The 17,446-nt window shown below is 49.3% G+C and overlaps 2 protein-coding genes across 2 annotated transcripts in view; one reads left to right on the forward strand and one right to left on the reverse strand.

The window, feature by feature from the left end:
* LOC310690345 (uncharacterized protein) overlaps positions 1-14,324 on the reverse strand; it is a gene marked incomplete at both ends in the record, with an annotated part of 37,947 nt that extends 23,623 nt beyond the window's left edge. Inside the window, 2 exons of the mRNA XM_083469104.1 lie at positions 13,540-13,947; positions 14,142-14,324. Of these exons, the coding sequence (XP_083325230.1) occupies positions 13,540-13,947; positions 14,142-14,324 (591 nt within the window). The remainder of the gene's footprint in view (positions 1-13,539; positions 13,948-14,141) is intronic.
* On the forward strand, positions 14,318-17,121 carry FZD8 (frizzled class receptor 8). The gene has a single exon (XM_083466877.1). The coding sequence runs from the start codon at positions 14,323-14,325 to the stop codon at positions 16,429-16,431; it is 2,109 nt and encodes a 702-aa protein (XP_083323003.1). The 5' UTR covers positions 14,318-14,322; the 3' UTR covers positions 16,432-17,121.
* Positions 17,122-17,446: the final 325 nt, after the last annotated feature.

The raw sequence follows: 17,446 nt of genomic DNA on the forward strand, positions 1-17,446 counted from the left end.
TTTTCTGCTTAATGTAATCTATGTATTGGGGGGGTGTGGTGTATAAACAAATGACCAGCTGATACATGCCTGCAATAAAATAAACATTTATCCCATAACCTGTGCTTCATTTATCATGTAGCCTCATGGGTGAGTGTGGGCATCCATCTGATAGGAGCTTGGAATTCACCAGTTTATTTGAAATTCCCCACTTTTGCTTTCTCCTCCATAGTAGCTCCACTTCAAAGGGAGTGTTCTTCTCTTATCACAGACATGTCAGTGTAAACAGTGTAAAATTATATTTCCATTAGTTAGTTAAAGGCAGCTAGGGGTGAGAGGAGAGAGTGAGAGGATTGTCTCCTTACCCTAGAACATATAAACTCTCATAATTAAACTTTTCACCTTTCCAAGTAGCTATCTGTGTATTCCTACACAGTGGGTGGCTTGCTCTGCAGACATATTGACTTGGAACAATATACAAAGGAGAAATAACTGAATGGAATTCATCTCTCAATGGCTTCTTTTTTAAAAAATAAGTATGTATATTTGCCGGTACACCTTTCCAGCATTCTCCAATCCCCATCCCTCTGCCAAAGTAGCAGCTAGGTTGCAATTAAATGGAATTAAACACTCCATTGTTTCTGAGAAGATGAAAATGCTGCACATGTCAGTAATACGCCAGTTCAATTCTAAGAATTCCTGCCATTGGGCAAGAACAACTAACCCCAAATCCGTATGGCCAAGCCAGGGGCAGGGGGAAAACTTCTAATTTTAGGAAGTTTAACAAGCTTCCCAGTTAGAAGCTTTCCTGTAGTCAAAAGTAAAAGATGGCGGCCTTAAATAGATCACCATCAAGTGACCTACTTTGGGTTCTGGCATAGCCCCCTCCAAAGTCTAGGGTGTCCTTCCTATTGATTGCAATGTAGATTTTTATGAAGTTATTAAACATCTACACAATGACACACTCTGCTGGTTTAGGGAGAAAAGGCACAGGAAAAATGTTGCCGTGTGCCTCAGCATCAGAACACATTTAAGGTGTAATCCTAACCACACATACTTGGAAACCAGGCCCATTGAAACCAATGGGACTTCCTTCTCAGTAGCTATACCTGTTGGATCAAGGTGCATAGGTTAGTTCAAACAACCAAATTAGTACGAGTATGTGTCTTTAGTAGCCATGCTCATGGGATTGTTTCACTCTTTTTAAATGTCTTTAACGGTTTTTAAATGTTCTATTTTTAGTTGCGGGTTTTATTTAAGCATGGGCCTTTCGGAAGGAATATAAATTAAACAAATAAATAGCCTGCCTCATAGGGTTGTTACGAGGGTACGGTGGAGGGGGGAAATGGGAGAGTCATGTACAGTGGTACCTCGGGTTACAGACGCTTCAGGTTACAGACTCCACTAACCCAGAAGTAGTACCTCGGATTAAGAACTTTGCTTCAGGATGAGAACAGAAATTGCGCAGCAGCAGCGGGAGGCCCCATTAGCTAAAGTAGTACCCCGGGTTAAGAACAGTTTCAGGTTAAGAACGGACCTCCAGAACAAATTAAGTTCTTAACCCTAGGTACCACTATACACCAACTTCAGCTCCTCAGAAGAAAGGTAGGATATAAATATAATGATAAATAAATGTTCCTAACACAACCACAGTCCTCATGAATTCTTCCTCTTTTACCCTGCACACACAACAGGGATCCGGTTCTGTCTTGGATCTGCTTAACAGATTCAATGCACCTGCTCCCTTTCTTTTAATTTTTGCAGGAGCGTATAATTGCACCGTGCTTTCTCATTCCTCTGCAGTAGATTCCTTGCCAGGACTGCATTCCTCGGCTTCAGGCTGGTTTATGTATGGCTAGCCACACTTGATGACTGCAGCATCAGATTATGTGTTCCATATGCAAATGGTCTGTTAAGACACAACACCCACCTCCCCTGAAACACAAGGGAATCAGTTCACACAGGCGGCTGCCAGTCATCAAGCAAACATTTTAAATGACAGAGTATGTATGTGTGAGCCGGCTATTAGGCTGCAATTTAATTGAGTGGTATCATTAGGTGGTGGGTGGGATGAGATGGATGGATAGATACAGTCCGTCTGCACTATACATTTAGAGCAGTTTCATACTGCTTTAAATAGTCATGGCTCCCCCCCCCAAAGAACCCTGGGAAATGTAGTTTGTTAAGGCCATTGAGCATTATTAGGAGACTCCTTTCCTTTCGCAGAGCTACTGTTCACAGAGCTCCTTGGGAAGAAGGATTGACTGTTGAAACAATTAGAGAATTGTAGCTCTGTGCGGAAAATAGAGGTCTCCTAACAACTCTCAGCCCCCTTAACAAACTACAACTCCCAGGATTCTTGGGGGGAAGCCACAGCTGTTTAAAGTGGAGTGACACAGCTTTAAATGTATAGTGCAGATGGGGTCGTGGCCTGTATCCACCCCACCAGTGATGCAACTCAATTAAATTGTGGCCTAGTAGCTCCTTGCCATTTAACCTTGCCATTTCCCTGCTTATTTAACTTATATGCAGAATTCATCATGCGAAAGGCTGGGCTGGATGAATCCCTAGCTGGAATTAAGATTGCCGGAAGTAATATCAACAACCTCAGATATGCAGATGACACAACCTTGATGGCAGAAAGTGAGGAGGAATTAAAGAACCTTTTATTGAGGGTGAAAGAGGAGAGTGCCAAATATCGTTTGAAACTCAACATCAAAAAACAAAGATCATGGCCACTGGTCCCATCACCTCCTAGCAAATAGAAGGGGAAGAATGGAGGCAGTGAGAGATTTTACTTTCTTGGGCTCCATGATCACTGCAGATGGTGACAGCAGCCACAAAATTAAGAGACGCCTGCTTCTTGGGAGAAAAGCAATGACAAACCTAGACAGCATCTTAAAAAGTAGAGACATCACCTTGCCAACAAAGGTCCGTATAGTAAAAGCTATGGTTTTCCCAGTAGTGATGTATGGAAGTGAAAGCTGGACCATAAAGAAGGCTGATCGCCAAAGAATTGATGCTTTTGAATTATGGTGCTGGAGGAGACTCTTGAGAGTCCCATGGACTGCAAGAAGATCAAACCTCTCCATTCTGAAGGAAATCAGCCCTGAGTGCTCACTGGAAGGACAGATCCTGAAGCCGAGGCTCCAATACTTTGGCCACCTCATGAGAAGAGAAGACTCCCTGGAAAAGACCCTGATGTTGGGAAAGATGGAGGGCACAAGGAGAAGGGGACAACAGAGGACGAGATGGTTGGATAGTGTTCTCGAAGCTACCAGCATGAGTTTGACTAAACTGCAGGAGGCAGTGGAAGACAGAAATGCCTGGCGTGCTCTGGTCCATGGGGTCACAAAGAGTCGGACACGACTAAACGACTAAACAATAACAAGCTCCTTGCCATGGTTGCCCTTGTAAGGACTCAGCAGAGAGGATGGGGACAAAGCTAGAATTAGTTGGCTCTGTGTATTATTGGCTCTGGCTCCACCTACTGTTTGGACTCCCTGCTTTCCACCCCACCAGTACCCCATGGGCGCCACCAGGACCAGCAGTAGTTCCTAAGCAGTCTTTGAAGGCAGCCCAACCTGAGGCATAATACAGTAGTCTAACCTGAACGCCAACCAAACAAGATTGTAGGCACATTTGAATGAGACTTACTTGGTTAGCCATTGACAATAGAACAGGTTTCTTGAAGAAGTAGGGCTTTCCCGATCAATGCAGATTAAATTACTTTTGGGGGTGGCAATGTTAGAACTTATTGCTTGAATTTGAACAAATACCAAAGGAGTAGCAACAACACTGCTAGCACTTAACTCTCCTTTTTCCATCTTACAACGTAAATTATCAGTTAAAACCCACAATTTACTTTTTACAGTTAACCAATTATCATAACTGGCAAACCATGAGACAAAGAACTGGATTTGTTAAACCTTGGCTCGTTTCCCAAGTTCTATCTAAAAAAAATTTAAAAACCCCTCTGAAATGTGAATATTTCATAGGCAGCAACATTTTTCACATCTAATACCTAAGAAAACTTGTGTAAAAGTATAGCACTTAACTCTAACTCTTCTTAATAGGACACTTCCTCTACTTAAATGCTTGTTAGCTAGCTAACTTTTCATTTGCAAAGAATCAGCTGCTATTTGCAGAAGCTACCCATCTGCTTTTGTTCCTAAGGCTGGAAGTGTATTAGACTTTCCTCCTCCACCCCACCCCCTTCTCCTTAAGAAGTTTGGATCCCACTGCTGATAGCTCCAGGGAGCAATTACTGGGCAGAGTTGGCCTACTCTTCATCTCGTGTCTTATCATTTAACACCACTGGGCAGAGCAAACATACTCGGCAATGAGATTTTACCAGTAAGCAGTGTCGACATTATCACTTATTAGATACTATGCAAGCAAGGGAGAAGAGAGCACGAGAGCCCTTTTTTAACAAGCCACACCTAGCTCACAATCAGGCACCACTGCTGGTAGCTGCATTAATTTCCACCTTTGCAGCACTATTCTTTAAGTAATCAAGCTGCAATTCCTTTGTGTACTTTATAGATTGCTCTGATATCTGCTGACTTCAGTCTCCATTCTCCATCTGTAAAAAGGGTCAGTGGTGACCTATCATGGACCATTACTGAACACTCTGGAGGATTTCTTACATTCAAGCAGTACACAACTTTATGAAATAAATAAATAAAACAATTTATTTTTACTGACTTGGAATAATCAGTCTGATTAGCTAGCTGACAATTCTGTGGATAGAACTCAAAGTGCCTTCCTTGGCTGCATTATCTTTCATAAAAGTTATTCCCCGGCCACCCTGGATGCAATACAAACTGCCCCTTGAGAAATATTTTTGCTCTAGTCTAGGCACACCTGGGAGACATTAACCTCAGGGTCGTTGTAGGGATTGAGGAGGGAGTAAACCATGTACAGTGGTACCTCTGGTTACATATTTAACTCATTCCGGAGGTCCATTCTTAACCTGAAACTGTTCTTAACCTGAAGCACCACTTTAGCTAATGGGGCCTCCTGCTGCCACCGCGCAATTTCTGTTCTCATCCTGAAGCAAAGTTCTTAACTCGAGGTACTATTCCTGGGTTAGCGAAATCTGTAACCAGAAGCATATGTAACCCAAAGCATATGTAACCCGAGGTACCACTGTACTCCTTGGAGAAAATGGTGGGATATAAATGCAATGAATAAGCTCTTCTGGCTTACCTGCTTAAGAAAACTGGAGGTGCCAGCCAGATAGAGATGTCAGTCGCCAACCTTGCATCAAATGAGCTCCTCATGACTGCAACTGGACCTGCACCAGAAATGAAACATGCCTGGTGCCTGGCTAATTTTGAACACTGATCATCTTCAACCTTTGGCCATGCTGACTGGGGCTGGCTGGAGTTGAAGTCCAGCCATATCTGGAGGGCACCATGTTGATTTGCTTACCCAAGGTGGTCAGAGGGCAGCCCCACGAGGGGTGCAAAGTTGGGTTCTATCTCTAGATGATGCTACCGGAAAACAGGTGTGCCTTCTTCTTCCTCTTCTGCCTTTGGGCTCATGTGTGGTTGTTCTGGCTGGGCATCTGCTCTCAAATACCTATTCCTAAATCTGGGGCCCATCAGATAGGTACCACTCAGTGGAGGCTGGAGAACAGAACTGCAGGATGAGCTGCTGAGCGAGCTGGAAGTATAAAGGGCAGAGCCCCTTCAACCTTGATTGCCAAGAACACCACGGCAGGTTACCCACCATCCCGTTCCTGAAACACAAACACACTTTCAAGGTAGGTGGGCCTTTTGGGCCCGAGTGCAAAGTCAACCCAACCTCAGCAGCCATGACCATTTATTTATTTATTTATTTACTTAGGTTATTTATAAACCACCCATCAATTTAAAAAGCTAGCTAGAGATAGATAGATAGATAGATAGATAGATAGATAGATAGATAGATAGATAGATAGAATTTATATCCCACTTTTCCTCCAAGGATCTCAAGGTATACACGCATATCCCCTATTGCAGGTAAAGAAAATGCATTAAATCCATTAGTGAAAATAGCATGCAATAGCAACCAGCTTAATAAAATAGAAGTCTGAAGGCAGTACCTATGAGAACAAATTGTTTGCCCCATCCTAATTTCCCAGTGTATTCCAGAGCGTGGGTTCCACTTCCACTCAGTCGCTGTGATAACACAAGGCCTTTCAATGGCACAGACATCACAGCTGGGGGCTCAAAGCTCAGAACAGGATGGAGAAAGACTCCTGGGACTATAAAGATACAGAAGTAATGCAGGAGTCGCCCTCCCTGTCCCTGTGTTTTACAGTTCAAAACTGGTTCGGAATACAGCAAAAAGCAGTACCAGGGATTTTTAAAATTATATTAATATTAGGAGGTATTTTTATCCCACTCTTCAGATGAAAAAGGGCCCCCAAGGAAACTTGAAAATATCAGTGAGAATACAGTCCCTGTTCTCAGTCTCACAATCTTTGATATACAGCACAAAAGGAAAAGGGACTGGGAGGGAGGAGGGAAAAAGCAAGATGCTAATTCTTAGATACAAAGAATTTGTACTGAGCAGCAGGAGTTGGGGCAAGGATTGCTCAAGGCTAAAGGCTGCTTGTACTTCATCAGAGCTAATGGAGGGGCCCCACAGCCCTCTTTCTCTCAATCTCCTGTAGCCTGATGGAATGGATACGATAGATCAGGGCTGTCCAACTTCCAAGGACTGCAATTGACCTGTTGGACAGCCCAGCGCTAGATGATAGTCGAAGGAGGAGCCTGATGGAGCTGGTCTCTCAGCAGAGGAAACTGACTCAACAGAGCCAGGCTGATTAGTGGTGTGTTGCAGTATGACATTACGAACATCTGGTTCCCATTCATAAAATACATTAACAGGGCTTCTGGTCTGACACCTCCAGGGCACCAAGATTATTTGGGGACGATCTATGTGTATGAGTTATATTATATAGCTTAGCAGGCATTTATATGTGTATATAATCATATCTGAAGTGTAGTCCATAAGAAGTTTTAGAAGTTACTATTTGGTTGTGAGAGATAATGTGTGTGGTTTTTGTTTTTTTAAAAAAATGCATTGCAGTAGGGGGAGAAAGGTGACAAAATATTGCCCACAATAAACTCCAGGCACAGTGCAGCCAAACCTATGCCATTTAGTCTGCAATCCTGTACTTACTTACCTGGGAGCAAGCCCCACTGAACTTAAAAGAGGGCTTGCTTCTGCTTAGCAGCCTATCGAAGTCGCAAAGGCATTTCAAGTAGAGCCATTCTTGAACAGCTCAGCACTGAGCCCTCTTACTTGGAAGCAAGTTTAATTAAACTCAAAGGGGCTCGTGTGCTTAGGGCAACTTGGCTCCTTAGAAGTGATACGATTGTTCAAGATGCACTAAGGCTAAAGACGAACACAAGTGAACCCTCTGATGAAATCGTTGCAAATTCTGGCAGTTTTGCATGATAGGGGTTTTGTTTTTTACATCGATCATTAACGCTTAAACGGTCTTCTCTGTGGGAGGGTAGCCGTTTCATGCCGCCAGATCGTGGGCAAGTTGTGCTTTACACCACGGTAAATAACTACCCAGTCGTGGGCATGGCGAGACCCACAGGGACTAGCTCCTGCCCCCCCCCCCCCCCCAGCATAAGCGCGCAAAGAAATTGCGAGTCCACCCGGACTGAAGGAGGACTGGAAACCGAGTGGTTCACTGAACCCTTCATGTTCGAGGTTTCCCAGAATGGGAGCTAGGATTTAACAGCGGATTTTGCTCCCCAGAAAATGTGCCTAGCCCAGCGAAGGGACGCGCCCCTTCCATACACGCATAGCCCCAAAGTTGCGTCCTCGACGGGGCGTCCGGCTACTTTGCTCCACGTGGTTCCCTCCGTGCAAGGCGAAAAGCAATCTGCAGCGGCTGGAAAGTTTCTCCCTCTCTCCTCTTCTTCCAGCCTTTCCACTTTTCGTTTCCGACGAACCAACTCCGCCCCCCCCCCCCCAAGAAAAGGCGACTCCTCCTGCTGCTGCTGCTGCTGCTACTACTGTACTGCTGTCCCTCCTTCGCCACCCTCTTGGGCTCAGCGGAGCGCTCGTTCCCGAGACGGCAGCAATTACGGCCCCAGCGTGAGCTCCACACCAGCGCTAAATGAAACAGCAGATCAATTAAAAAATAAACACTCCGTCGGAAAAGGAAAGACAACCCCCTGGGACGGCCGAACAGGCGCAAATGAACCTGCCAGGCTGCCTGAGCGCCGCCCGGCGCCCCCCTCCCCGTCTCTTTCTCCGCCTCAGCCGCCTCCTCTTTCCCCGGCCGCCTCCTCGCTTAAGGTGGCTGGCGAGGATGGAGAGGCCCGTGGCTTTAACAGGTGCGGGTGCAGCACGGGGTCGCCCGACAGGCTCACCATTTGCGCGCTTGGGGGACAGCAGCAAAGCAGGGGCACCATGCCTCACACCCGTGAGGATTTTCTTTAAAAGGATTTGACATTTCAAAAAAAAAACCAAAAATAAACATGAAACGTGGCATTTCTGGGGCGTGGGGTGGAATCAGAACTCCACTGCACGCTCTACCTGCTTTTCTCTGCTATAAAGACTCTTAATCTCAAAGTCGTGGGTTTGAGCCCCACTTTGAGCAAAAGATCCCTGCATTGCAAGGGGCTGGACTAGATGTCCCTTGTGGTCCCTTCCAAACTTTGCAATCCTATGATTCTATGATCCCACCTAAACCAGGAGGCGTCCTACTAACCCAGATGGAAATAATGTGGGAAAATCAGCTCCTGTTATAAATCCGTATTTTATTTTAAATTTTTATTTCACGGCATATTATTGCTTTTATTTTGAATTGCAAAAGGTCGAGAGCCATACACTTTTCAATGCTTGAGGCCTCTACATGTCTGGATCCAGATCTGCATGTGAGAGACAGACAGACAGACAGACAGCAAAGCTCTTCTCTTTCAGGACTCTGGAAATGATCCCCAAAGGATCCTAAGGCCACCATTTGGGCTTAATGTGGGTTGGGGCTATTTTTAAAGTGGGGGTGGTAGGCGGCCTTTTTTTTAATATTGCTGAACTGCAGTTCCCATAATCTCTGACCATTGCACATGCTGGCTGGGGCTGAAAGGTGTTGTGATCCCACTCCTCTTTTAATGGCTAAGACAGTTATTATCTTGGGGTTTCAGTATCTAACCTGTTACTCAGCATTTAGCCCTTCCATTTGTGATACTTTGCTTCCAATTTTTATTTCATTTATTTGCCAAAGGTGGGGTTAGATCACACCCTTAATCATGTGCTCAACCTGTGTAAAAATTCTGAAGGCAAATACTTCCTCCATTGGCACGGAAGCTTTCTGTCACTATGCTCCTAGTTATGGATCCCCTCTTAAAGCACACACCCCCCTACTAAAATTAATTTGAATAGCAACCAATAACCCATTAAGTGTGCAAAGCCACATTTGTATCCTTCTTCTAGGTTTATTCATGCTCTCCGCTGCAATCTGACCATGTGCATCTGTTTGTGCCAGAGAGGGATGTAGCTCTGAGGATGAGTATTTGTTCTTCTTTTTACTGTGTTTTCACTGGGTCACTTCAGATCAGGAGCGTCCATCAGCTCTTCCACACCATGGACCCATGATGTTTTCATATGTAGCACTCATGTGATAAAATGGTGGGGATGTAAAAATTCAGTTTCTAGTCCTCATGGTGTATGCAAAATATATTTAGAATACGTGTTTCTGCATTGGGGGTTTATATATCCTCGTCCCACAAGCTCCATGGCACCAGAGCAAAGGCTCATCAAGTCAAGCATGCTTCTCCCAGAGACCAATGAGAAACCCATGGGAAGCCCACAAGTAGCACATGACTGCAGTAACAGTCTCCTGCTCACAGTCCCCAGCAATCGGAGCATCCTCTCTCTGACCCCGGATTTAATATACAACGATCATGTAGCTGTTGGTGGCCATGAATTTGTTTAATTCCCCCTTTAAACCCATCCAGGCTGGTGGCCACCAGTACAGCTTGCAGTTCCCTCCTTTAACTATGGCATAGGACAATGTATTTTCAGTCTCTCAACATTTATCTACTTCAGATGACCCAAGGACATAGTGACATGATGGCCCAGACACTTGTTCATGCCATGCCCAGTTTTACACACCTCTTTCATGCACCCCTTACGCATCATTTCTCTAAGCTGCAAAGCCCCAGATGTTTCTCCATCCCTTTGATGATTTCGGTGGCCCTTTCCCAGCTCCATTATATCCTTGTTGAGGTGTGGCAACCAGAATGGCAGTATTCCCAGTGTGGCCGCACTGTAGACTTGTGACAATATTGGCATTTGATCTTCTTGACCCCTTTCCTAATGGTGCCTGACGTAGAATTTGCCTAACCCTTGCCAGCTCTGCAGGCTCCCTTCTATCCACACTGAAGGAACCAGCACTTGTGGAAGGTCCAAAGCTCTATGCTGGAGTATGTTCAATGGTCCAATGTTCCACATCTCATTTCTTGGATTAAAATAGATCTCAAGAGGCTGGACTAGAGAAAGGCTTTCCCAAGATCCCAGAGAGCTACTGCCAGTCAGAACCAAAGTAGATAAGACTAGTGGTCTGATCTAATATAAGAGCTCCCATTTATTTATTTATTTATTTATTTATTTATGAATGAATGAATGAATGAATGAATGAATGAATGATATGTTTTACTTCCAGAGTTGCCAAAGTGTGCAGTGCGACTCCATGTATGATCTGCTGCTGCCAGTGGCCAGAAAATGGTCAATTCATCCTAAAAGTGTCCTTGTATGGAAGGGCCATAGCTCAGCGGTGGGACATCTGCTTTGGACACAGGAGGTCCCAGATTCAGGCCACAGCATCTCCAGGCAGAACTGGGGATGTTCACGGTCTGAAACCCTAGACTGCACTGAGCTTGATGAACTGTTGGCCTGACTTGGTACAAGGCACCCACCTTCCCATGCAACTTCCCTCTGTGTTTGAGACTCTGAGCAGAACCATTTTGCAGCTGCTGAAATAAGGAGCTTCATAGTTCCTGGGCTTTGGGTCACTCTGCCTGGGGCAAGCAGGCAGACAGGTCTTGTTAACTCCCTCTTTCTGTTCTTCCCCTGCCCCTATCTGGATGGAGCAGCTGTCAAACCCTAAGCTCACTGGTGAGTGAGACTGAAAGCAGGCAAGAGTATGGAGGTAAGGGGAAGAAAAGGGCAGCACTCCTGCTGAAAGTTATTTTAGCAAGCTTTTTCCTCAGTTATTCAGTGAAGCAATGGGAGACACATCTCTGTGCACAATGATCTCTGCTTACTCATCGGTTAGGCAGATGAGTGGTGGGTCACCAGGGAAGCAAATGTAGAAAAAGTTTAGAAGTGGGGGGTCCATTTAAGCACACTTGCAAAACATTATCTGTAGTGGAAGATAAGTGCCATCAAAATAGATGGGATTTGTGTCTGCTTAATGGGCTTATCATGGGAGCACATGAGATCCCTTGTGCCTGCATGATAAACCCATTAAGCAAAAGTAAATCCCATTTCAAACTTGTTAAGTGCACAATTTGCCTAGTACACATACTAAACAACACACTTCCTATATTGTTGCTTCCTGGCCTCTGAAGGAAATTGACATAGCAAAAAGGTGCTATGCCATTAATGAACAAAACGCTTAACATCAAAGTCAGGGTCTCTGCCCCAATAAGCTTACAATCCAAAATTCAGACCAAGAGAGGCAAGAGAGGATGGACACAAGAAGAGACAGAGTCAGAATACATGTTAAGTCACACGCACTTAGGTTTAGCTTTCTGTGGTGCCATCAGGGCAGGACTTTGGGACCAAAGACCAGGGCCCCCAACTCAGTGGATCAGGCAGGATAATCCCTAAGCACAGTAGGACTTGGTTGGCTTGCCAACTTTTGAAATAAGCGAACCAACACACATTGCCACCCAGAGAAGAGCTGGAAGACCATTAAGCCCAGAGCCCAAATTGTGACAGTGGAAATTGTGCGATTAGCTAAGGAGCGTAGGAAGAGGGGTTTTTGCAGAGGTCCAGGGGTAAGGCATCTCAGGCCCAGGGGGTGAATGTGACCCCCATACCTCTCTGTCTGGCTTGCTGGACTCTCCCCAGGCCCCACCCCTTCACTAGCCTTTCACTTTGCACCCCCAGGTGGCTGGAAAGTGTCCTTTAGCTCTTGCCTGGCTGGAAAGTGTCCTTTAGCTCTTGATGCCTCTTGCCTGTCTTGGATGGAGGATACAGAGCGACGTGTGTAGAAATTAGTCTCTTGGGCAATGCAGCCTTCAGAGCTGTGTATAGAATCATGGAACTGTAGAGTTGCAAGGGACCACAAGGGTCATCTGGTCCAACCCTCTTGCAATGCAGGGATCTTTTTGCCCAGTGTGGGGCTCGAATCCACAACCCTGAGATTAAGAGCCTCATGCTTATAGAGATGGGGTTGAAGATGATTTCCCACTTCTGGTTTGGGGTTGGAGTGGGGTTTTTTTAAAAAGGTAAAGGAGCCTTGACAGTTAAGTCCAGTCGTGAACAGCTCTGGGGTTGCGCCGCTCATCTCGCTTTACTGGCCGAGGGAGCCGACGTTTGCCTGCAGACAGTTTTTCCAGGTCATGTGGCCAGCATGACAAAGCTGCTTCTGGTGAAACCAGAGCAGCACACAGAAACGCCATTTACCTTCCCAGCGGAGCGGTATCTATTTATCTACTTGCACTTTTTGGCGTGCTTTCGAACTGCTAGGTTGGCAGGAGCAGGGACCAAGCAACGGGAGCTCACCCTGTTGTGGGGATTCGAACCGCCGTACTTTCGATCGGCAAGGCCTAGGCTCAGTGGTTTAGACCACAGCGCCACCCACGTCCCTTTGAGTGGGATAGGCAAGTCCATATTAAATAAATACATAATATAAAAGGTGACTGCCAAGATTTGGAGGGAGGGGAGACAAACGGCCTGAAGGATGACTATTTTCTGAACCTGGCAGGGAAGGCAATGAATAAACTGGTGCCACCTGCTGCCAACCCACCCAGACCAAAAAGTACTGGTGCTCCACATCCCAGTGAAATCTACATGGTAAAGCCAGCAGCAGCAGCTGCTACCATTAGCCGCTCCAACTAGATAGATGCCGTTTGAAGAAGCGCCCCATCCCATCCCCGTAATATTCCCAAGAGAGCGCCTCGAATGCAGAATTTGCAGGACAGGACACAGGACACCTGTTTGCTACACTGTTTATTAACTAAAATGAAACGCTGTTGCATGCGCCCCCGCTGAGCTCAAGCATTTCAAGCCTGGGAAAAAGTGTTTTTGTAAGCCCCACTAACAATGTAACACAGAACTTCTGGGGAAGAAATCTTCATTTTTATCATATGTGAATTGAATATTAGCCACTATAGGACTGGGAACGGGTGTTTAGCTTGGGTGTTGTTTGGAGCAGAATCCCTTTTTTTATGCAACTTACCTGCCAAAGCGTTAAAGCGGGACATTTACACTTTTTTAAAAGAAAAAAACAGCGAGGAACCGACAGCGAGCCCAGGGCCTTAAAGGGCCAGCAGCGACAGTCGCCTTCCCACCCCGGTGCGAAACCCGCTCCACCTTAAGCGAGCCTGCTGGGTCGGGGTCCCCGTTCCCCGCCCGGAGCCCTCGTGATAGGTAGCTGGGACAGGCGAGGCGGGGCCTGGCATCCTCCTCTATAAATATCCCTGAGAGCGCGGCCACCGGATTGGCGCTGCTGGAGCTGGAGCGAGCGAGAAGTTGTGCCAAAGGGACTGGCGGGGCTGCCGCCGCCGCCACTGCCGCTCCGCGAGCCTCTCTCTCTTTCTCAGGTGGCAGCGCTTCTTCGGGAGCGAGCGAGCGAGTGCTGCAAGTCTCCCGCAGCTGCTCGGGGATCGGGAAGGCGACTCGCTGGGCGCAGGGGGACCGGCGATCTCCCGGGAAACGCGGGGAGCGCGCTGAACGCCGCCGCAGCTTTCGGGGCTCCTCAGCCATCTTGACACGGCACGGCTGGGGGAAAGTTGCGGGAAGCGATCAGCAGCAGCAGCAGCAGCCGAGCCCGTCCTTGCGACAAAGCCGAGCGGGGAAGAGATGAACGCGAGACGGCGGGAAGCGGACTGAGCCGAGAAGGGAAGGAGCAGGAGGCGCCCCAAAGCGGCGGGGGATCCCCCGAGCCGCCGCTTCTGCCGGGCCAGAGGGCGCACTTGCTTCGCGGGAAGGAGGCGGCGAGGCGAGCTGGAGCTTGGAGAGGTGGCGCCCGGAGCAGCGGCGGAGGAGGAGATCGGCTTGGCAGCGGCAGCAGCAGCAGGAGGAGGACCGGCGTGGCTGGCTCGTTCGGCGCCCGAGGAGTCTGCCTGGACGCGCTGCCGCCGCTCCGGGCCGAGCATGGAGCGCAGTTACCTGTTGGCCGTGGCTTTCCTCCCGCTCTTGCTGCCGGCTTGGTCGCCGGGGCTGCCGCGCTCTAGCTGTGCCGCCTCGGCCGCTTCTGCCGCCGCGGCTGCAGCCGCCGCCGCCGCCGCGTCGTCCTCGTCCTCTTCGGCGTCTTCTTCGTCCGCGTCGGCGTCGTCGGCCAAGGAGCTGTCTTGCCAGGAGATCACGGTGCCCCTGTGCAAAGGCATCGGCTACAACTACACGTACATGCCCAACCAGTTCAACCACGACACGCAGGACGAGGCGGGGCTGGAGGTGCACCAGTTCTGGCCCCTGGTGGAGATCCAGTGCTCGGCGGACCTGCGCTTCTTCCTGTGCAGCATGTACACGCCCATCTGCCTGGACGACTACAAGAAGCCGCTGCCGCCGTGCCGCAGCGTGTGCGAGCGGGCCAAGGCCGGCTGCGCGCCCCTCATGCGCCAGTACGGCTTCGCCTGGCCCGACCGCATGCGCTGCGACCGCCTGCCCGAGCAGGGCAACCAGGACACGCTCTGCATGGACTACAACCGCACCGAGCTCGCCACCGCCGCGCCGCCGCCCCCGCAGCCCAAGCCGCCGCACCGCAAGCCCGCCGGCGGAGGCGCCAGGATCCCCGGCGCGGCCGTCCCTCCGCCGCCGCTGCCGCCGCCCGCCGAGCCGCCCCTGCGCAAGGCCCGGCCTCCGGCGCCCTGCGAGCCGGGCTGCCAGTGCCGCGCGCCCATGGTCTCCGTGTCCAGCGAGCGCCACCCGCTCTACAACCGCGTCAAGACCGGCCAGATCGCCAACTGCGCGCTGCCCTGCCACAACCCCTACTTCAGCCCCGACGAGCGCGCCTTCACCGCCTTCTGGATCGGCCTGTGGTCCATCCTGTGCTTCATCTCCACTTTCGCCACCGTCTCCACCTTCCTCATCGACATGGAGCGCTTCAAGTACCCCGAGCGGCCCATCATCTTCCTGGCCGCCTGCTACCTCTTCGTCTCCTTGGGCTACCTGGTGCGCCTGGTCGCCGGCCACGAGAAAGTGGCTTGCAGCGGCGGCGCGGCGGCAGGTGCAGTGCCGGCGGGCGCCGGAGGGGGCGCTGCAGGAGCAGCCGCGGCAGTCGGAGGGCGCGGGGCGGCAGGGGGCGCTGCGGAGCTGCAGCCGGAACTAGCCGTGGCGGAGCACGTGCGCTATGAGAGCACTGGCCCTGCCCTGTGCACAGTGGTCTTCCTGCTGGTGTACTTCTTTGGCATGGCCAGCTCCATCTGGTGGGTCATCCTGTCTCTCACCTGGTTCCTGGCGGCTGGCATGAAGTGGGGCAACGAAGCCATAGCGGGCTATGCGCAGTACTTCCACCTGGCCGCCTGGCTGCTGCCCAGCGTCAAGTCCATTGCCGTGCTAGCGCTCAGCTCGGTGGACGGGGACCCCGTGGCGGGCATCTGCTACGTGGGCAACCAGAGCCTGGAGAACTTGCGGGGCTTCGTGCTGGCCCCCTTGCTGATATACCTGGCCATCGGCTCCATGTTCCTGCTGGCGGGCTTCGTCTCGCTCTTCCGCATCCGCAGCGTCATCAAGCAGCAAGGGGGCCCCACCAAGACGCACAAACTGGAGAAGCTCATGATCCGCTTGGGCCTCTTCACCGTCCTCTACACGGTCCCGGCCGCCAGCGTGGTGGCCTGCCTTTTCTACGAGCAGCACAACCGCCCCCGCTGGGAGGCCACGCACAACTGCCCTTGCCTGCGGGACCAGCAGCCCGACCAGGCGCGCCGGCCGGACTACGCGGTCTTTATGCTCAAGTACTTCATGTGCCTCGTGGTGGGCATCACGTCCGGAGTGTGGGTCTGGTCCGGGAAGACTCTGGAGTCCTGGAAGGCGCTCTGCACCCGTTGCTGCTGGGCCAGCAAGGGGACCGCTGCCGCAGTGGTGGCAGGGAGCATCGGAGCGGTTGGCGGTGGCGGAGGGGGCATGGTGACTGCCGCTGCGGTGGGGGGACTGGGGGGCGGAGCGGGGTCCATGTACAGCGACGTCAGCACCGGCTTAACGTGGAGGTCTGGCACCGCCAGCTCAGTCTCATATCCAAAACAGATGCCCTTGTCCCAGGTGTAAAAGACAGAGTTCTTGGGGACAGGTGGGGAGAGGGTGCAGCTGACTATATTCCCTGCCTCCCCTTCATTCCCAAGCTTCCCAGTGGCCTCTCCAGGTGCAGGACGGATACAGCTGCTGGAGGCTGTCAAGTGCCAGGCCAGCTCCTCCTCAGCCCCCTTCCTGCACTCCTTGTCTAGAGTCACGTGCTCCATACTTCAAGGCACCAGTCTCCCAAAGCAAAGGACTGTCCTTGGACTGGCGGGAGTCCTCTTGGTTGTTGGATGGGGTTCCGTCTGCTTTGCTTTTTCTCCTCCTTTCAAACTCAAAAGGTGACATCAAAGCAGCAGGTGTCGATATCATAGGACTACAGGGTTTGGGAAACTTTCTTTTTAAAAAACAAAAACAAAATGACTTTCTTTTTTAAAAAACAAAATCAAATGAACAAACTGGCAGATGCCTTAAACACATTCAAGTTGTGTCTTAATTATACACCCCAAATAAATACGGGTTTCCTATGTTAAAAGATGTATTTATATAATTATTTGGTACCTTGTACAAAATGTGTAAGATATGTATATAACCCAAATGCTTTACAGTCTGTAAATTTTTTTTGTAAAAAGAAAAAAGTTTAGAGGCTTACCACCAACTGCTCCCTCTTAAGAGCAAATATTTGAGTATTCTATTTTGTCAATAAAATAATGATAAATGATCTGTTTGGGAGGGGAAACATCCCCCCTATCAATGCCCTGATTATTCCTGTGGGTTGACTCTGGAGTAAGTGTGAAATTTTGCATATCATCTAAGAGCAGAATTGACTAGGAAAAAATCATGGGAGGCTTAAAGGGGTTTAGGGTTTGCACCTTCAAGATTTAAATGGCCTTGTTCCTCTAAGTCAGGGTTGGATAATCAGTGGCAGTCCAGATGTTGCTGTTCAACTCCCATCAGCCCCAGCCAGCCTGCTCAGGGATGATGGGAACTGAAGTCCAGCAACATCTGAAGTGCCACCGATTCCCCATCCTGTGCTTTACTAGTGTTC

Source organism: Podarcis liolepis (genome assembly GCF_965112155.1).
Source record: "Podarcis liolepis genome assembly, chromosome: 12".
Lineage (NCBI taxonomy): Eukaryota > Metazoa > Chordata > Lepidosauria > Squamata > Lacertidae > Podarcis > Podarcis liolepis.

Bases quoted from the DNA above. Each gene is read 5' to 3' on its own strand.
- FZD8 (XM_083466877.1), top strand. From the start codon at position 14,323: ATGGAGCGCAGTTACCTGTTGGCCGTGGCTTTCCTCCCGCTCTTGCTG.